This window comes from Aulonocara stuartgranti (assembly GCF_965226115.1).
Source record: "Aulonocara stuartgranti genome assembly, chromosome: 15".
NCBI lineage: Eukaryota > Metazoa > Chordata > Actinopteri > Cichliformes > Cichlidae > Aulonocara > Aulonocara stuartgranti.
Window position 1 is genome coordinate 37,191,800 of NC_138951.1, and position 21,961 is coordinate 37,213,760.

The following is a 21,961-nucleotide window of genomic DNA, read 5'->3' on the forward strand; positions in this document are numbered from 1 at the left end:
TGCTTGTCTAAATCAAGATCCAGTTTAATATTCGATCTTGGGGATAGGATTTGCAGTACATGATGTCTGCCAGCAGGTGTCACTCATACTGCGCCTGTTGTGTTGAAGGATGTAGAATGTAGTACAGCTATTCTCTCTGTTTACCTGAAGAACATAAAAGTTTGTAAGTTCATCAAAGAGCAATACCATCGGCAAGATTTTGAGTTTATAAAAATGCAACCATTTATGTATAGCGATGACGTAAGAAATCACTTTCTTTCAGATCAAATGAGGGATTTTTCAGATATTGGACGGCTTCTCGTCAACCTCTAGGACTCTCTGACAACATTCTCCCCTCTTTTGTCTTTCTCCCACAACTTGCCTTTCCTTTCTGTCCCAGTGGAGTCCAGAGGAAGAGCTTATTTTGACCAAGCTGACATTCATTGGCTGTGGCGCATCTCTGTGTGCTCTGGTGGTGACCTTGATGCTGTTCACTGTGCTGGAGTAAGTAACTGATTTTTCCTGACCTGCTTGCCTATGATGCGAAAATATGATGCCTCACCTTTTTCTGTGCTGCTAAACACAGCAGTCACTTTTTACACCTGGTGTCAAGCAGATGCAGTGGTTCTGCTATACATATTTTATGTTGTATACTGTATTGTGTTGCTCAAGTACCTACATACTTTTGAAAACAGGTTCATCATTATTTCCAAAGTCAAAATAGCAAAAAACTCTCTTTATAATAGTGGTCTTGAAAATGCTAAAAGCTTATAATTTGGACTCATTATATGGAATTTATGTAGCACAAATATCATTTAGGCATTTTTTTGTGTATTTTTTACACCTTTTTGGGCATTGCCATGTTATAAGAAAGACACGCTGAGATAACTGATCAGTAGTATCGTTGCTGCTCTGTTCCTAAAGCTATGATAGTATTGACTTGTGCTAATCCAGTAATTACTGTTGTCTACATGTGAGTCCACCCTGAAGGTTTATGGTGGCATTCTCTAGCTGTTAATTAACATTACGGTCATTGAGGGATCGCGATCAGCTGGAGAGGAGCTGCCTCGGCAATTTACGACTGCCCTAAAAACAGAGAGCGCAGGCTCCCGTTTCACGCGCGCTGATGTATGATGTACATGTGTTTGTGCGCTTAAATTCACTCGCAACCAGAGACAAAGCTGAAGCTCACAAAGCCGAGGACGCTTGTATTCATGCGGCGGGATTACAGTGGTCTCAAGCAGTGATGCAGACATGAAATGAGCCTGATGGGCAGATAATGAGAGGCTCTCTAGTTAATTTACCTCTCAGCCAGTTTCAGCTGTCTCTTGTTTTTCTGTTTTCTGTTTGATATTTCAGTCTGAGATGGAAATATTCAATGTATTGATTAATTAATACGAGTAGTTGTTTTGATCTTTTTGGGTGTTTGAGGAAACAGTGACATATATGGTTTCCTTATTGTGGTGCCATTGACATTTTCAGTTAGTTATGCGAACAGGTGGGGGGGTAGAAGGCACAAAGCACGTTGTCAGTATTTTACGTCACATCTCAGAACCAAGTCAATCTGTGAATTAGTGAGATTCTGCACAATTCTTAGTTCTGCTCCTTTATTCTGTATGAAAAGCTTTTCTTTTATCTAATCCCTGCAGCCGCCTGAAGGCAGCATTCCAGTTAACTGTTGATCAATCTGCTGCTATTTTTGAGAAGTGTAGCACCGGAGCATAGTGATATTATGTACCAGCTTCCCTTCTTGTTTACCTTAATATAATCATGTAAAACACGCAAGTGCAAGACCACTACACATACCATAGTGTCTGTTACAGCTATCTGTCTCTTATGACCAGATATTTGGCTCATTTATGACTGGTGGCTCCTCTGTCTTACATTTCGATTGATGTTATTGGTGACATGTGTTAAACAGCAATGTTGCAAAACCAGAGAAATAGGGTAACAGTTTTGTGTAGTGTCGACGTGGGATAGCTTCCAATTTTGTTGTACTATTGTACTAGGTATGACTGCACAATGACAATAAAATTTATCTTATCTTATCTTATCTTATCTTATCTTATCTTATCTTATCTTATCTTATCTTATCTTATCTTATCTTATCTTATCTTAGCAGTATAACTGAGATAGCATTTGATTGGTGCAATGCTGTGTAAGCAGGCTCCATAGCATATATCTTCCTTTGGATGAGGTTTTGTTATCCCCCTCTGTATCCACAGTATCCCCAAATCCGACAGGACGTCCATTCACAAGAACCTGTTCGTTGCCCTTATCTGTGCCCAGGTGATTCTGCTGTGCAGCGGCTCAGCCATTCACAACAAGGTAAATGTTATGTTGATTTTTAAAAGTAGGTTTGCAGATTTCATAACCTTTATAGAGGGTATCATTAAATATTGTTAGAGTTACACCTATTTGCAGTATTTTTACAGTGAAACAAGCAAGTGATTTAAATCTAGATTTAAGAAAATACAGAGCATTTATAACACCTACATATGAATTGTGCAGTATTTAGCTGAAGCTTAGAAATATTTGAAATGACTGTCTAAATGAAAAAACATGTCTTTAGTTGGTTTTTAATTCCTATTGCAAATAAATCATAATCATTCATTTACACAAACTAACATTTGCTGAATAGAGGCTACAAAAGCATGCATACAGTTATCTTGTGATCGTGGGATTGATAATGATGTCAATGGGATATTTCGTCTTAAACATACAGTTTAAACATTTTTCATTTGTGTGTGTAGTTAAGGCTTGTAGCCATTCTTGACTTTTATTACTTAGTATCACTAATGCAACTTTCATCTCATAATGACAAATCTTATGTTTATGCCTGTGCTTGTGTGTTGTAAGGTGGCTTGTACGCTCGTGGCGGCGCTGCTCCATCTCTTCTTCATGGCGGCATTTAGCTGGATGCTGGTGGAGGGTCTGCTGCTCTGGAGCAAGGTGGTTGCAGTCAACCTAAGCGAGGAGCAACATATGAAATATTACTATCTCATCGGCTGGGGTACAGTTACATGACCAAACCAAATTGTTCCTTATCGTTACACATGCAGACGGGCTGCCAGGTTTTTCTTGTGGAAGTAGTTGATTTGTCACACTGTGTAATGTGCAGTGCTCTAACTGACTCTCTATATGTGCGATTCAACAAAACATCAGTGCTTTTACCTCCTCTGTGTGTATTTTTTAAAACCTCTCAATCTAACCAGGTCTGCCTGTGCTGATAGTCACCATCACACTAGCGTCAGCCCCGAGCAAGTACTCGGCTGATGACTACTGCTGGCTCAGTCTGCAGAATGGCATTATCTGGGGTTTTGCTGGGCCTGTCATCTTCATCATCATGGTCAGCAAATTGAATTATAATTAGCTGAACTGATGTTGTTAAAATAGAGCATAACAGGGATGATAGTTTTGGACTATAAAACCTAATGTTACTACCTCTCCTTAGATATTTGTATTTACTTTCTTTTATGACGGTCTCTGTGGAATCTTTGCTTCTTCCTCATTTCTGTACTCTCCTGATTTTATTTTGAAGGTGAACATATTGGTATTAACCAGGGTTGTGGTCATCACAATCTCCACAGCCAAGAGAAGGTCCATCATGTTGGCCATGGGAGCCAGTCCGGTGGAGCGAACGTATGAGCAGATCAGGTACCAACCACAAGGAGGCACCATTTGTCCTCTTTTTAATGTGTATTGGCCTCGGCCAGAGGCCTTGAAACGGACAAGCTGTAGTCATTAAGTGATTTTGTACTGCATTTTGTCATTTTAAATCAGTGGCTTTTGTTTATCAGGCGAGAGAGAGGAATACTTTTGAGTGGATTTTATTAGTGATAGCCATATAAAGGACTTAACTGATTGCAATGTTATACTCTCAGTGTTTAATATCGTTTAAGTCCTGCCAAATTGTATATATTGTCTTGCAACAGTATATTTAACTTGTGCTTATGTCATAGAAATAATTCAAACTATGGTGTTGTTTGGAATTGAAAGATTATGTTACTAACTGACAAATTTATATTCTTTCAATTTAAAAGAAAAATATATAAATACATATGATATGTTTGTTAACTTATTTTAGTTTGGATTAATTTAGTGTTAATTTGAAATGTAGCATGCGTGCAAATCACTAACTCAAGTCCCGGAGTTTTGTACAGTTAACGTTTCTTGTTCCATACCATCTACCATTGCTAAACCTGCCTTGGTACACTGACGTCTCCGTTGCTGTTGCACTGTGATGTCAGTACAAAAGCACCATCCCAGGCTGCGTCCCTGCTGTCTTTTCACTTCAGTGGGATTGGAGTAAAATCCTGCAAGCTTCTATGTAATCCTAGCAGATGAAATCATGATTGTGGGCGTGTTTGAACCTACCTTAGTCCACTGGGGCTCACAGTAGGTGCTTTATGAAGGTTTTCAAAACAGGCCTTGAACTATTTGCCTGGGTGGCAGCCATCTCGGAAACTCAAACACATTCCTCCGCTGAATAAACTAGGGCCCGTCGCATGCCATGTCACACACACGAGAACACACAGACAGCTGTTGCGGTTTGGCGGTCACCTAAGCGGAACGCTAATTCCACTCTAAACAGAATTAAGGTGGATTTAAGGCGGGAAGTTTTCACCCCGTGAGCCTTCCAGCTGTATAGGCTTGTATATGGAACAACTGGCTCACCGGAGCTTCTCAGTTTTGACAAAAAAAAATAAAAAGTTGGGAAAGTTGGAAATTGAATAGATGATCAGAAGGAGAACCTGAAGGAAATAATTAAATACATTTTACGTGGTTTGCTCAGCTCAATCAGCTACTTTAGAGTGGTGTGATTGGTTGTTGTGTTTGTGGGTACAGGGCTGCAGTGAAAGCAGTGTTGGTGTTGCTGCCCATCCTTGGACTGACGTGGCTGTGCGGTGTTTTGGTTCCTCTATCCATTGTAATGGCCTACGTCTTCATCCTCCTAAACTCCCTACAGGTACACACACACACACTCAGCTCACAGATGTTGTGTTCAGTGTGTGAAAGTCTCGAAACCTAAACAATATTCGGGAAAATAATATCAGTCGTGACTGCAATACGTTTACGCATGCAAAAGCTCGCCTGGCGATCTGTATTGATTATAGCGTATAGAAATAATACGCTTGTTATTTACACTATAATTACAATGAGACGTCTTTTGAAATAAACAAATCCAAGCATGCATAATTCTCTCAGTTGTAATATCTCCAATGAGAGAAGTACCTTCATATCGCACGTATTTTTGAAAATCTTGTCATAAAGAAAAAAAATGGAATAAGGCTGTGGCGAAAACTTTTGAACAACTTGAAAAAAAGTTCAGACTTTTAACAGCTTTTTTTCATCAGTGAGAAACAGAAAGGTTTTCCATTATACATTGTAATTCTGCCCTTCTCGCATGGTGAGGGTACACAGACTGTCAAGGTTTTTATTTGTCAGTGACAAGGCTGAGGCAGAAAGGGGAAAAAAAGAGCTCCGGTCTGGCTTGTGTTAAGGAGGTGCTTCATTTTAACAAGGAAAGTGGGTTTGTATTGTTTGTTTGATTATTTGTGTTTTATGTATTCAGAGGTCAGCATTACTCTTGTTTTTTTGTGCCTTATCAACGTTGGTTTTTAGGCTTTTAGTGCTGAAAGTTAGCAGTTTGACTGCCACAAACTTTGAACAAAGATATATATATATATGTATATATATATATATATATATATATATATATATATATATATATATATATATATATATATATATATATATATATATATATATATATATATATATATATATATATATATATATATATATATATATATTTTTTTTTTATTGGCACTGTTTAAAATAATACAACAAAATTCATGAGGTGTGTCTGTGGCCATTACGGCTCCATTTTAAAATGGTCACAATATGAAACAAACAAAAAAAAAGAGTTATCTGAAGCCTTACTTTCCTCAGCAGTGATTGCGGGGAAGCCTCGGATATGAAATCATGTAATTCTCTCACTGCAGCGGGCGGCCCCGGGTCAGCCAGCCTCGGCAGCGTCTCCAGATCTGCTGCTGCGATTTGTAGTTGTCTTTTAATCAGCTGTATCTTTAATTGAGTTGTATATTTAAAGGGAAAATCAATAGAGGTTTCAGCTGCGGTCTGATCATTACGTCCGGCTCCTTGGTTACCATAAATAGTTTCTGTTTCTCCCTCATATCTCATTATATTTTTTTCTGTGTCGACAGTAATTAATGAAGAAGGTTTTCTTTCTGGGCTCTTATTATACAAATGCACTGCTTTGCATGCTAATGCATAACATGGATTTCTATTCTTTTCCATGCAGCGGCGTGTCTGCCGCTGTCCAGCCTCTGTTATCCTCTTGGATCTCTGGTTTTCTTTCCAGCAATGTATTGTGGGTATATTGCAAAATGGCAAAGTTTGGGATCAAAAGGTAAAATAAGCAGCCTCAGAGACGGCTCGCCTCAGGCTCTAGGTTTAAATAAAGAAATGAAATATTTGCAGTTACACTTTTGACATCACAGATTATATTTTCTTTGTCTTACTACATACTTTCAAAGGTAATGGACAGACCATGCATAGTTCCTTTGTGTGTTTGTGTGTGTGTGTCTTGGTGCTGTTGGGATTTTTGGGCAGCAATAAGAGGCCTGTGGTAATACCCAGCTGCTCTGTGATAAAAGAGCTACATAGTGGCTCTTTCAGGAACCCTACCAGGCTGCACTCTGCTCTTTTGACCCCGCTGTTCTCACTGTGACAATTAAAGATGGAGAATTTTTACTTCACCTATGAAACGAGCTACCAGACAACATGCTAAAAACAAATGAAATAATTAAAAAGGTTTAAGAGGGTTGTTGGTGTAAATGTGCTCCAACATGCTCATGTTTGTGCTTTAATTTTCTTTACTGACAAAAGTCAGATAACCTGGGGAGGAAGGGGAGTCAGCATGGTATTTTTACTTTTCCTATTCGCCAAAAAGTAACTCTAAGTTGTTCTATCAGTGTCTGCTTGTGGGTGTTGGTCAAACTTTTGTCCATACTGAAATATCTTGACAGCTGCCGAATAAACTCTCATGACTCTTTGTACAGAAATTCATTGTCTGCAGAAGACTTTTGATTTTGGCCCCACGTTGTTCAGCCGAGTTTGGATATTTTTCTCTTGCACAACCGTGAAAAATCTGGTACCATGATTCGTTCTCCAGTGACTGAATTGATGAACTGATCCTGTAATCAGGACAGTCATCATTAATAATTCCTCCTCAGCCATCTCTGCTTGCAGGTGCCACTATAAACCGTTTAACTGTTATCCCTACACTTTTGAGTGACTTCTGTTCTAGGTTAGTTTCTGTGTGAGCATCTGTTTTAAACAAATTCAACAGATGAGGTCCATATATGTTTGACTAAACAATTTTAACTTGCAGAAAACACTGAAAGATTCATATGATTCTTTTTTGGTCAGCTGCAGTTTATAGAATGTAAAAAAATAATGACAGAAATAAAAAAAATAAAAAAAAATTCCAAAGGCTAAAATGATACTAATTTTCTTTGCAAATTTTTATGATTTGAAGGTTTAGGCTTAAAGATTTCCTTGTGTTTAATTGAGCCTGTGTTTATATTTTAATTTTATTTAATGACCCTCTTAATATGTTAATTAAACCTTGTGTTACAGTGTATCACTACGGTCGTGTAGATGCTATTGCCTTCTATAGTGTCATGGATCCCTTTGGTGTGGGAGAGTCCAGCAAAATATGGTCCCTCTGTAATGATGCTCGTAAAGATGATGAAATGTGTAAAACCCTAACAACGATGCATGCACAACCTGAGCTAGTGAGTGGGCGATAGGAATAAGCTTTAAAAAAAAGAAAAAAGAAAAGCAAATAAATAAATAAGAACGTTCAGGTTTTTTAGGAAATCGTTTTTTATTTGCAGCTGTTGTATTTTCAATGGGCCAGCCAAAGCAACATAAAGCTTAAGCGGCAAGCCTTTACTGTTAAATCAATAAAACAGATAATGTTGACAAGCCTTTTTCATTGCTCTCCCTCGTGCCCTCCTCGCTCGTCTTCTTCCTGCTCCCTTCTTCCTGAAGTATGTCTACCCTTACTGTTATTTCTCAGTGCAAACCAGCTGCAGCGGGCCATTACGAGCAAACATACTGAAGACCGGGCACACAGATGCACTGTACGTCTGCTTCTCTGTGCAGCGAGGGCTCTGAATCTCATCCCTCGCTGCTGCTTCGTTTTGGGTGAAAGTATCCGACATGTGCGTGTCATCTGTGCAGAAGTTATTTGAGTTGTTTAATAATTCTGTTTGGCAAAACAAGTGAGTGGGCGAAATGTTGATATTTTTCTTGATTGGTCCGATGGCTCGTGTGTAGTGCTTTCTTGTAAAGCTATAGAGAAATATTTTTATTTTAGGGAGTATCGGTCAATGCGGCACTATTGTAAACACTTCTAATGCTCAGTAGATGTAAAAACCCACAGCAACAGCTGCAAGTCACATTTCATGTCAAACCAAACACATCAGAAATGAAAAACTAATATATGGCATTTTAGTTTTTAAAGAGAACCATGTGGAGTTTGGAGCAGATATGATGTCCCCCCGACTCAGTTCTAACTTCCTGCTCTGAGCCGGTAGTTTTTATGAACATCTTCACCATAAATGCAGACATGCCTCATCTGCCTCCTTATCAAGCTAGAGATAAATAGCAGCGAATAGCGTGTGCGCGTGTCAGCGAGAGCGAAAAGGGGAACAGGGGCTCTTTGGGGAGGCCATAAATTGCTCCATCCTCCGTCATCCAATCTCTTGGCAATGTCATTCAAAATCCCCTCACTATCCATTACCTGGGTATAATAGGCTCCTGGCCATGCAGTGTCCATCTTATTATTAGCCCATAACTTTAAACTATCAATAACTTTGAGGTGCCGAGAGAGACATTGGGCGGGCGGGGGGATGAAAAGAGGCAAGGGAGAAAACAAAGTAGAGAGGAAGGAAGTTACGGAGTTGGAAAGAAAATGTTAGGGTAACGATTGTTCTCAGTAAGTCGTGGAGAGCGCAACGAGTCCCTGTGGTTTGTTTTCAGTTTTTTGGATTTTTTTTCAAGAATGCATCCTTTTATTTCTGTTATGGCCATTCGCTTCCTGCGGAGGGCAGCCCTGTGCCTTGTCGTTACATTGCAAATATATAGAGAAATCATTGAGATAATTTATCTGAGCTGTTTCATTCATATCACATTAAGTTCTTTTATATCATAGGAATTGATGACAACAACATTTTCTTTTTTTTTTTTAATGACATGAACACGGCGGCGAGTCTACAGGTGTTCTGTCCCTGTGGGATAAAGATGACTTTAGAAGAGATATTTGTACACACCAAGGAAGAATGAGGCAGTTGTATGCTGGTTTGGTTTTGCCAAAAAGTTGGTCCGTGTAACTGTCCCCTCCCCCCGCCTCCACTTCTTCCCTTTGCTTATGATAACATTGCATTGCACTCCAGTTACTTCACTTTAGATGCTCACAAAGTAAATAAAACACTCCTGATAATCCAAAGGAAGACTGAGGTGTAATTTTAAAGCAGCTAAAGGTTTCAAAAAAAATATTGTTTGCATTGTAATGAACTCCTCTACTCAGTCCACTTACATCAACACACATTTACACGCGCTTGGCTGGTGGACGTCAGTATGCATCCGTGATACAGATATGATCAATAGAGTCTCGCACCGCTTATTGATTTTTGCCATATGGGAGATTTGCTGTATAAGTGAGCCATGCTTTTACAGCATCTGAAGCGATTGTTCGAGAAGAGGTGATTTCTCCTCTTTGCTCAGTAGGTCAGAGACTACAAAACATCAGAGATTACTTCTGTAAAAAAATTGAGATTAAATTTGATGTTAACAGATTTAGTGTAACTGGATGTTACTGCATTGACTGGACTTTATAATATGCTAATATCTGACCTCTGCTCACGCTGACTGACCAAGTGGAAGTGAAAAACCACAGCAAATGTTTTTAAAGATTAAACACTCGTAACTTAACGAGCTCTCAGCTAAACAGAAAAGTACTTAATGTTGCCCCAAAATACAAACCGACAGCTTTAACACAGAATCACCGATCTGTATCCAGTTTTGCCTGCCAACGCTTTATCCCTTTCAGGTAAAAATGTCTCAAACAAATTTAAAAGACCTCACATTCAGTTTTAATTCCACTTCCTGTCTGAATGTGAGATGAGAAAAATGCACAGTGTATTTTTTTATGCTTTCATTTAAATTTGCCCAGTTTACAAGTACCAGCTCAGTTAGATATTTGCTGATAGATCAAGCAATGCGCTGCCTGTGCAAAAGTGTAATTTTGCTAATGGTCCTCAGCTTTGCCATGCAAACATCAAGTCAAAAAAAAAATCAAGAATTTAAAAAAAGATTTTCATGTTCTTAAATGCAATGCTCTGGCTTGTAAATATTTCAGAGCTCAAATTAATTTTCCGTTTCTCATGTTGCTTGTTTTTTGTGCAAACAAAGCAAATATTGTTATTTATTATATACCTTTTACCTCAATTCAAAATAATCTCACAACAAAAATTTAAAAGAAGAAGGAAAGTGTATGCAAAGAACTGGCACATAGTGGTACATGTGTGATCCTGCATTTCGATTTCTTGTGTAAAGTCTGGCTTTTTTTTTTTTTTTTTTTTTTTGCTGAACATAACGGCCCGTTAAGCATTGTGAATATCTGTGTGCATGTGTATCTGGATAATGTGTGTGATCGCTTGTCACCGCTACCATCAACGCCCTACAAACCGAGGAGTTAGAAGTTATTTTAACTTCTCATTTGGCAGAAGAAACCAAAACAGCAGGACCTGGATCCAGTTTCACAGTCAGGCATCTCCAGCCCATTCATCTGGACCTGCACAACTGGCCCATTCACAGCCACAGCATTCCTCTCCTGTACTCCTTATATTTTCCTACTGTACCATTTATAACTGCAGCTTGCCACGTTTTTATTTTTATTTTTAGGAATGCTACTTTTAAATGTATATATACACTAAGATTTTTGTAGAAGTTATGCTCGTGGAATTTCCGTTCAATGTAATCAAACAAAGATTCAATGAAACACGTGCAAAATATCAGTCAGCAAACGTTGAAGTGGTCCAAACTGTGTTGTAACACAGTTTTACTGCCTATAAACTCACTCTGCAAACTAACGCAGTGACACAGTCGAGAGTGTCGATGTGCACACATGGCAGAGCTCTCACTGGCCAGATTACAGAGGGAAATGTTTTTCATTTTGGACTGTTTGAGAAAACAGGAACCATATTCCCCTCAATTCCCCTGACATCCTTATTCATTGTCTGCCGTAGCGCTGATCACACGCAATTTAAAGCAGCAGCCATCTCTCCCAGTACAGTGGAATTTACTGGTTGCACAGAGATAGCAAGTGATTGTGAATATTTCATCATTTCTTGTATTAGTTAATATGCTTTCACTAATTATTTTCTAATTATTGAATTGAATTTTAATTCCTTAGCTACTGAAATAAACTAAAATACTGCAAATGCAACTTTGTAACATAAATATTTTGCGTACAAATTATTATTATACAGCAGTGGGTGATGAAATGTTTAAATTAATGTAGTCATAGGTAAAATCATGGAGATTTATTTATAAATCCATATTTTAATGAGTCTGTTGGATAATTATGAACAAACAAATAAATACACTTCTTTCATTGTTTGCATTCCCACTGCCTGGGAAAATAACTTTCCCTTTGAAAAAGAGTCCACTGTTTGCGTTGCGTTCTCAATTACCAGACGCGGCATTAAAACAATATTCAAACGGGATACCAAGGTCAGCACCGATTCCCACCATGCCTGTCTGAGATGGCATTTATAATGAGGATGTAGCTCAGCTTTTTTTTTTAAAAGTAGTATATTTATAGTGTGTTTTGTCTCAACTTGTACTTTTATTTTTTTCCCCTGTTGCCTCTTTTCATCTTTTTTTGTTATATTTTTAATGTTTATTTTAGTTTAAATAAACAACATTAAAATTAGAGCTGTGCTGCAATATTTCATACAAGCGCTTGTTCACCTGTTTGAAGGGAGGATTTCTTACAGATGGAGAGGCTTATTTCACAACCTTAGCATGAAGGTTTGTGTACAGAAAATACTTTACTAAAATGTTCACCTAAGTACCCTTGAAATTAACTGAAGGGTAGACAAAAAAATCAGCCTTCATTCTCATAGAATGTAAATATTAAGTCTAGGGAGTAAAGACACAGACCAGCAGAACCAAAGAACCAGCTGCAGTGGTTCAGATGGGGAAGGTCTGATTGTTAGGGCGGGGAGTTCTCTTGGAGAGATCAGTTTTAAAAACTAGCCTGGGAAAATAAAGCGGCGAGAATAATAGGCTTCCTGTCAAAAGAGGCCAAAGAATTTCTGTCATTGCTCTTGCCGCCACCCCAAAGACCTCTCCTTGTGTTAAACCTGCTGGCATTTATTTGCCTTAGAATTACCTGCCAGCTCAATTTAGTAATAGACTGTGTCATAAGAAAGCAAACCATCCCCTTTGCCCCCTGCCCAATGATAACTATGTGTGTGTGTGTGTGTGTGTGTGTGTGTGTGTGTGTGTGTGTGTGTGTGTGTGTGTGTGTGCGAGTGTGTGTGTGTGTGTGAGAGAGAGAGAGAAAGAGAGAGGGAAGGCGTAAAAGAGAAAAAAAGAGTGCAATTATGCTCAATGGCCTTAATGCATGTTATAGTTTGTATTTGATTCCATGCTTTGATGCTATTAGTAATATTTATTTCTCTGTTTCTGTGTGTATATGCATGTTATCCCATCAGCTGACTCTAGACTTCATGACCTCACTCATCCATCACCCCTGCCGCCTTCCCCCTCAGCTAAGCCACACAGCTGACAGTGTCAGGAACAATTCCGACACCCGAAATTACCCATGTCGAAACAATGACCGTTCTATTTATAAGTTCACCGTCGTGCCTTTTGTATCGGCTAACACCACTTCGCACGCATGCACAAAAATACAGACAAACTCACGCGGCTGTATCGGTAACAGCTCAGGGTGACTAGGTTGGGGATAGTCCTGTTTTTTCTTACTCTGCCTCGTTGTCGCAGATCTGTAGATTTTCCCGGCTTTGATGTATACTTTGTGGGTAATTAGTGGGAACTGGGTCAGTGCAGGGCAAGAAAGCAAAACCCTGTTGTTCTTTTAGTGGGTGGGTGGTAAGGAGCTGCCGAGGCGGGGGCATGAAGGGTGGACAAAAGTGTCGGAAGGTTAAAAGGCTGTCAAACGTCAGATCCAGTTTGCATGTGATAATTAAAAAAAAAAATCCTCATTTTTAAAAATGTATTTAAAATAGATAAAAAAATATTTGATAACTTTTGAAGCTGTCAAACGGATAGATAAAATATATGTTAATTATAGGGGAATTTATACTGATTACACCTTAGCGATTACACTGAGTGACAAACCAATGGGTCACACACTTGCCACACAACGTGCTCATCTGGAGCGACTTTGTGTTAAATTATAAGGCAGATAAAATGAAATGATTTGATCTAGGTTACCCAAAGCTGCGCTGTGCTTTTTGCTTGAAAAGTAGCATGTGAATTCTCTCCTCATTTTGGCTAATGTATGTGTGCTGCCACTATTTCTGTTAAGTAGCTGTAATCAAGAATGTGAAGTACAAATTACAAATTAAACCTACAGAACATTCTGTCAAAATTTTTAATATCTGGCAACTCAGTTTCACTGAGTAATACAGTAAATTATAATTTCACAATTTAAACATGACAAGTTCCCATTCTAACTGTACACAAAGGCAGGTCATTAAGAGACCGTTTAGCAGAGATGATTTATGAGCACTATGTGGATGTGTCTGGGAAGAATTGCAGCTACCTGAGTATTTTACTACTAGTACAGTGTAGCATTGTGTAAAAGCAAACAAAACAGTGCGATAGGAGCTGGAGAACAACAGCTCTGGCAGCAGGACACTGATTGGGATGTTGATGTCCCCACTGGCCTCTTGCCCTTCCTGCCATGGCCCATAGCCAGTCCTCCACAGATACTCCGGGTCATTTCCTATGCATGTCAACGCACATAGATATACACTCTTCCTGTCGAGTGTTTACAGCCACATGCTGATTCATATTAATCTGCTTCTCGTCGGGACGGCGTGTAGGGAGGGTCCTGGAGGGTTTATGCAGGACTGGGGGGCTGCTGAAGGTGGGTAAGGCATTCACACACACAACCTGAAAGCCCTGTCTGACAGATTGCACCAGGCCTGGACTTCTTTTTACACTGAGCAGATGTGCTCTCCCACTTAGTAATTATCCCTCATTAAGTGAAAGCATGTGCCAATCAAACAGCTTAGAGAGCAAGAGCAGAGCCTGGGACAGAGTGCAGAGAGAGAGAGAGAGGGAGAGGCGAGGAGGTCTATACCAGGATCTTTAGTTTTTGTTTTTTTTTTAAGCATACTGTCATTTCAGAGTCATTACTAGATTAAAAGCTACCCTTGCCTGCGCTGAAGCAGTTAGAGAGTTGGCATTATTGCGTCTCAGTTGACTTTTTAGCAGTTACAAATCTAACAAGTTTAATACTTGCCATTGTTCACATTAACTTTCAAACTGAAATATTGCTGTCATTCTCTGCATTGTCATCAAGGCTTCATTGGGATGGAAGCATGCATGATGCATCTTCTTTGTAAATTTTCTCCCTTTGGATGCTTGTTACATTGAAACGAACAAACAGAGCCCAGTTTTGCAAACGCAGCATCATTGCTTCAGCTTGTGAGAACTTGTGAGAACTTGTGAGAACGTGAGTTGAAAGCCACGTCCCCCAGTGGCGCGGTCTCTAAAATAAGCTCCTCTGGAGTTGCAAAGGTCAAGGGTTTGAATCCCCAGAGTGCAGCAATTCATGCATGGGTTATGTTTTCAAGTGCTCACTGAGGTTAACAAATACTGATAGTTTAAAAGCTGTTATCTGTATTTTTATGCTTTGCTTCGCTTGAAACACTGTTTTTACTATTAGTAATCAGTAACTTAGATTACTGTTACCTGATAAATGGTGGCTGCTTGGTTAATAGCCAAACATAACAAATGATTAAACAAGTCAGGGATGCAGACACTTTCTTTGATGCTCATGTTGGCAAGGTAGGATTATGTTTATCGATATGTCAGCAGGGCTTGATAAAGTAATATTGGTATGTTCACAGGGGAAACACCAAGTGCAGGACATTGGGATCATGTACAGGATCGACTGCAGAGAAGTAAATAAAATTACAAGAGGTGATAACAAAGGAAATCAAGAAGGAGTCCAAGTAGATAACCAAAAAATAAGGAAGCAAAAGTAATGAGGGCACAGGGGAAGGCACACAGCAAGATAAACAACTGGGAAGCACCAGTAATCTGCCAGATACGTGCATTAAGCAGCGCAGGGTAAGGATGGGGTTACCTGCTTGCAAAAATGCAAATGGACAGCAGCCGACACCACTGGTGTAGTTGTTCTTAATGCGTTATTTTCTAGTCTGCTTGTAGTTGGCTTATAGATCCTTGCTTGTAATGTCCATGTGGAAAAATGTCAGTCAAAACAAGTTGGAGGGCATGCTGATCCCAGCAGTCACACTTTGATGGCAAAATGTATTCAACTCAGACCAACGCAAAAGAGCAAAGAAGAGTAACAATGGTGTAATGATGATGTCAAAAAGACAAACCAAACCAAAAATTGAATAAAAAAGAAAAAAATCAACACCCAAGACATAAAAGGAAGGTGACATGTTCCTAACAAAACAGGAAATAACACAGAATAAGAAAAAGAAAGAAATAAAAGAACTCGTTAACCCAATTAACATCACGACAAACAGAATGCACTGGTGAGGTACTCTTGGAGCCCCCTGGTGGCCATACAACGCCTATTGCAGCTTTAAGTCTGTTACAGCTTTACTCACACTTTACATGAATGCAATTTGTGGGACAAGCAAACTTTGAATTTATTTCTGAAAATCTGTGTTACTCATTTAGATTCTCTTACAAACTGAGTGGGCAGAATGTATTTTTTTATTGTTTATTTTTAACTTGTGCGTCCAGCCATGGGCAAAAACGATTAGCCTCACAACGAAGGGGGGCTGGGAGAAAAGATACAAGTCTCTTCCCAAAAATAAAAGACAGAAAAGAGCAAGAAAAAAAAAAACGAAGATATATGAAGTCTTCATGTCGATGAGCTATCATTCATTTTCACTTTGAAGTCCTGTGAACCGTAGTGAAGTGTGATTGCATGTGACAGTCGCCGAGTCTCCCGGTTTATCATGATGGATGCACCCTGCCACCGCGGTGGTGTTGTACCGCATGTGTATGCGCGTGCACAAACACAGACAGGCGGATGAATACAGAAAGACACAGAAGTGGGATTATGTTGGGTAGGTGTACGCAGAAACAGAACTACAAACCCAGCGGTTACACTCATGCACTCACATACACATTATTTTAGACACTCTTTCTTATTGTCCTTTTCTCTCTATTTTTTATTTTTTATTTTTGGGGTGTTACTAACTCTTAGTGGTTTAATAATTAATTTCTATGAGCTATTGATTTATGTATGTATTAATTTAGGCAAAAAAAAAAAAAAACCACTATAAAACCAATATTTTGCATCCTAAAAAATGAAATTATTTCCACTTTTATCAGATGTGTGACAGATTGACAGCAGATTGATGGAAATGCAGTAGGTATGTGAAGCTCCTGCTGCTTTGTAAGGACACTACATTATAAGTTAGATGTATTACTTTTATTTTATTGCTCTGTTTCTTTATTTACAAAACATGACAGTAAGAGTCTCGGGGATAGAAAACGACTTATTAGTTAAAAATAATTTATAGGTTTTTAGAGCACATTATTTTTTCATATGCTGCTAATGTGTCTTTAGTCACTTACGTCCTTTACAAATACAAGGTCACAGATTCAGCATAATAATAGATAATAAAACAAGCAAGACACCAATCGGCAATTCACATGTCTAAACGAGAGAAAGAAGGTCCGTCTTTCTGTCTCGCTCTCTCTGATTTCTCTCGACAGACATCACTCACCTACACTTCTCAATCTTAACACGTGCCATTAACCTCGGCTGGGCTCACCTTAGTTGAGAAACAGCATAGCAAACGCATCCCATAATGGTACCCGGAGCAACGTTTTTCCTATTTTGCACCCAAAAGCAACTTGTTCAGACTTTGCATATTGCATCCATTTGTCATTGTTAGTCAAGGGCACTGCAACACGGTCTTGTCAGTGGTGCAATTTGCACAAAGTATTCTGCTCAAATGTTACTGTGCATGCGTAAGAGTTGTTTGTTTGCAGGTTCCAATGTACCTTTCAGGTGCTTTAAAACTGTTTTCATGCCCGCGAATGTATGCATATGAATAAGTCGAACGTGCACCGGCACAAGAACAATAGACCAAGGGCAAATGTGTCATAGTTCTCTAGGCAAAGCGTACACTCTTTATAGAAAAATAAATAATACAAACAAACAAAAACATAATGGTACGTATTTTGGCCCATTAGGGTTGGCACACTTTTTTGGAAAAATGGTAAGTTGAGGCTCAGGTGGTGTTCAACTTCCAGACACTTGACTTTGATTCTGAGCTTGCTTGTACTTACATAAGAGTGCAATTACTGTTTGGAAGCCACTAAGAGTGCCTGTGCTTGTGGTGGTATATTGGAAGTGTGTGTGTGTGTGTGTGTGTGTGTGTGTGTGTGTGTGTGTGTGTGTGTGATGCCTTTCCAGCTCCTCAATGCCACACGAAAATAAGTGGCTGGCAGTACATGATTATGTTGTCTGTTAATGTGAACTCCTTCTGACTTGAAAAATTAAAAAGACATCACATTAAAGACGTCACCTATTTGTCCTTCCCCCAAATATTCTACAATAAAACAGTATATATCATAAATTATATAATTTATCTATGCTATGATTGCAAATCTCTGCAAAATATCTGGTACCTTCTATATTCTGAAGGCAGTTTAAATGGAAGAAGCTTACATGTTTATGAATTACCACCAAACCACAGTTTGGTGGTAATTCTAATGGTATTTTAATACCAGGTCCAACATATTACTGTGTCTAATTCTGTATAAGTATACGGTTCAAGAGTATATACACTAATATGGTATTATGTCTGTTACTGCAACCGACTGTGCAGATTTATATTTGTGAGTGGCCTTTTCTCTAAATTTACCCAGGATCCAGCTGCTGTTTTTAGGAGAACTTGTTCCCATCTGACCCCCCCCCCCCCTTGTCAGCGGAAAACTGTGAAATTAAAAAAACGATTGACAGCAGGCTCACATACAATTTGACAAGAGGGCGCCCCAAAAAGGCCTGTTGAATACCTAAGTATTTTTAATTAAACAGCTTTCTGCACTGGCGGCTGGCTTTCCCTCGGCAGTTCAAAGACTCCCGCTTTGACCCATGTGTTAAAAGTTTGTATCAGTTTTCCGTGGCTGTGTTTTTCTTGGCGCCCAAGACACGCAACTCGAAATTGTCTTGTTTAAAAGCTAGTTTGTTTACAGTTCACTCTCGTTCTCGTGCTCTCTGTACCGCTCCTCCATTACATTCCCACATGTGTTCCATGTGATCAGGTTCAGGGTGTAGTTGCCAACTCCCGCTGATCTCGTGGCAGGCTTGGTTTCCGCAAATGCTTCGAAATTTGGTTTATATTAAAGAAAAATTGTCGGAAAAGCAAAAGGAGAGATCTGCCATGTGACAATTACTGTCTTAATTTGCTGTCATCCTGGTTTATTTAAACGCTAAAAAAACAACTCAAATGGGGCGGTCATCTGTTTTTCTGGAACTTCATCAATAACGTTCGTCCATCTGATGTAAAATCAATATGACACACACTGACACAATGCCAGAGCAATGGCAAATGTGCCGTCATTTGTCATCGAGTGGTAATAAAGATATGTCACAATTGATTTTTGCCCATTTTCTCCCCCTTTCTCTTTATCTCTCGCTCTCCCCATCTCTTCCTTGCCCTTTTTCCCAGTAGCGGTGATGGAAAAAATAAATGAACGTTATTAGGATTAAGTGTGGCCAGACTTGCCAAACTCAATTAATACTTGAGCAAAAGCGCTTTAATAATATGAAGGCCTGTGTTTTCACTAGGACGCCTTACCAGACGTTCTTAAAAGAAAAGACAAGGGATTCATAGATGGATGGATGGATTGTTGGGTGGGTCTCTTGTCTAGGAAGAAAGATTTTGTTTTGGCCTCTGCTCCATTTTTTCTTGATTTGTTCTCTTTAAATATATTTAAACTGTAGTTGCCACTCTGTAGAAAAGTGATGAAAGAAAAAAGAGAGTATAGAAACTAAAAATAAACGTACAAATCGCTCCTCGTTGCTGTCCTTGTAGACATCTGCTGCTGCTGATGTTTTCCTTTGTAAATTTTGTTCCTCCACAGTTTCATGTGGCTCTGTGGTGTAAGCGTGTGCGCTCCACTCTGTGTCCGTTGTGTGTATGTTTGTGTGTCAGTTTTGCCATCGCGGTTTGTTGCCGCTGGGTTGTGTGTACCCAAGTTGCACTGGTGGTAGCGAGCAACATCTGTTTCGGGCTTGTTGTTCCTCTTGGCTGCTTTTCAATTGGATTTCCTCAAGCAGGGCCAAAAGCTGTCACCTCTGCCAGGCTCTGTTAGCGATCACCGCCGGCCCCTATATTAAGTAGGTGGTTCAGGGCTAAGCTAATAACTCTCCCTCCTCTCCTGAGCCATCGCACACCAGCACTGGTGTTGCTGCTGGCTTCACTGTGTGCCTGTTTGTGTGCGAACACTGACAGTTTTCCTCTGCAGCTACACACCCCGTGGAGGCAGGCTGGCTTGGGGGGTCCCCTCCTCAACGTGACAGCCCGACTGACTGGATGTGTGTATGGGGAAAGAAACAGGGAGTCCTAAGGGCTCTTTTTTAATAGAATAACTTTTCCACTTTCTCTAATAATGTGCAGTGAGAAAGAAACAGGAAGAAAACTTTGGCACATACCCAAATCAAAATTTAGGTTATTCCAGTTGTCAGGACTGGATGTATTTGGTTGCATTTTGCACCTAACAATCTTTTTCAATTGTACAAATTCTCTATAAATGGTTGATGTCATGCTTTTGTGCACAACAGAGGCCAAATTTAAGATGATTGAGAGTGTGATGATTTATTTTCACAGCCATCTTTACAGTAGGGTGGACTGAGTTTGCACCATAATGAATACGGTGCTCACTTGCTGCAAAGGCGAGCAATTTCAGCTTGAAAGATGTGATGCCACCCAAATCTTAAAAACCTGTTTGGTTTGACTTTTATTTTTCCACTTCAAGCATCTTCTCTAATTCATATCTTGAGCAGTTCTGGGTGCTACAAAGCATTTATTGGGCGGTGTTTACCTCAAACTGACAGAGTGGCAGGCTGCCCGTCTACCTGCCCTGTCTGCCTGCCTTCACTTCTTCTTGCCAGTATCTCTTTCCAGCTGGAGCAGTTGAGTGGAGCTGGATTCAAACCGAGGGCCTGCAAAGTATCAACTCCTTGTTTCACAGCTTTGACAGACACTTTGATTTGACATGCCATGAACAGTTAAAGTGAAAGTTATGTATACATGTTAATTAAACTGTTTATGTGTGGAGGGGTCAGAGACATTAGCAAGTCCCAGCGCAGAAGTGTGAATTTCTTTTCTTTTTCCCCCCATCACGGTGTTTTAACCTCTTCTGTCTCTCATTTCTTTAATGATTACCAGGTGTGAGGGCAGAATTTTTCCTCCCCTTTTTTTGCCAAGTGGAGATGCGGATAGCTCTATTTGTGAAAAGTGTCTCTGTGTGTTTGAATTTAGGCGAGGATATTTGACGTCGGGCCCAGCTTGTTCAAAAGGCTCTCGTTTCTGGCAGAGAGTGACTCTGGAATTCACTGAGGGGATGTGGAGGTGGTGGTCTTCAGTTGTTGTTGTTTCTAATACTGGGATCGAAACTTTGAACTAGAAGTTTTTTTCTTTATGCATCTCTATTGCAAAAATAGAGATACAGAAATATTCACAAAGGAGAATCAAATGTTTAAAGTAAAAAAAACCCTGTTACTTGTCTTATAAATTAACATATTAAATTTTGTATACAGTAGTGTGCATAAGACTAAGCTTCTCATTTTTTATAATTTGCTAGGAAAATGGGAAATACTGTACAGTTTGCAAGGCAGATACTCATAGGCAAGCTTTCTTTCCTGTCAAAATGTCACGTTTGGCATTTTCTATAGATGCGACACAAGAAATGTATTTTTGTGACATGTTGAGAGTAGCAAAATCCCTAAAGATACAATTTTAAATTGGTTCTTTCCTAAATTGTCTTTATGTCTAGACAGAACATTGGTTCATCTTTTGAGTTAGGTGCCCTTTTTATGCTTTATTGATTCACAGGTCAGTGTTAAGTGGCTTAACTAAAAAGAAAAACTACAGCTGGAAGTTATCAGGTACAATGACTGGATTGAAAATAAGTGAAAAAGCAGCCAATGTCCAAAGAAAAACTGCTATAGAAATCATAGAAACTATTGCTCAAGACCACGGTTATAAAAATATTTTTAAAAAGGGGTTGGCTGAAAATTTACACATCTATTGTATATAGATCTGTTTTACTGCAAGTCATTTGTACCACTAAGTAAAAATAATAAGGAGGATGACAAAATTGCAGCCATACTGGTTCTTTTTTCAATATAACAAGCAGACAGAACAGCAGAGTTCCCTGTCATTATATCTCATGTTAACGTTTAAGCTCCTTCTCATACTACAGGGAGCGTTGGGCTGACTGAGACAATACATTCCAGCGAGAAAGAAAAAGCTGCCCTGCCACCCCCTCTCCCCTTGCCAAGACACTGCCCTTCCACCTTAATCATAGTTTTCATATCTGTACATTGAAAATTTGTTTCCCAAGGACGGTGCCATAAAACTACTGCTTTTTGAGATTTTTACCTGCCAGCTCTCTGCTT

General features: G+C 39.4%; 1 protein-coding gene across 2 annotated transcripts in view; it reads left to right on the forward strand.

The window, feature by feature from the left end:
• The window catches only part of LOC309688742 (adhesion G protein-coupled receptor D2), a gene marked incomplete at its 3' end in the record, with an annotated part of 94,513 nt that overhangs the window by 11,823 nt on the left and 60,729 nt on the right, over nucleotides 1-21,961 (forward strand). For both annotated transcript variants that reach the window (XM_082504679.1, XM_082504680.1), the window contains exons 15-20: nucleotides 380-483; nucleotides 2,205-2,307; nucleotides 2,839-2,992; nucleotides 3,195-3,328; nucleotides 3,521-3,636; nucleotides 4,828-4,948. In XM_082504679.1, coding sequence (XP_082360805.1) covers nucleotides 380-483; nucleotides 2,205-2,307; nucleotides 2,839-2,992; nucleotides 3,195-3,328; nucleotides 3,521-3,636; nucleotides 4,828-4,948 — 732 coding nt within the window. The remainder of the gene's footprint in view (nucleotides 1-379; nucleotides 484-2,204; nucleotides 2,308-2,838; nucleotides 2,993-3,194; nucleotides 3,329-3,520; nucleotides 3,637-4,827; nucleotides 4,949-21,961) is intronic.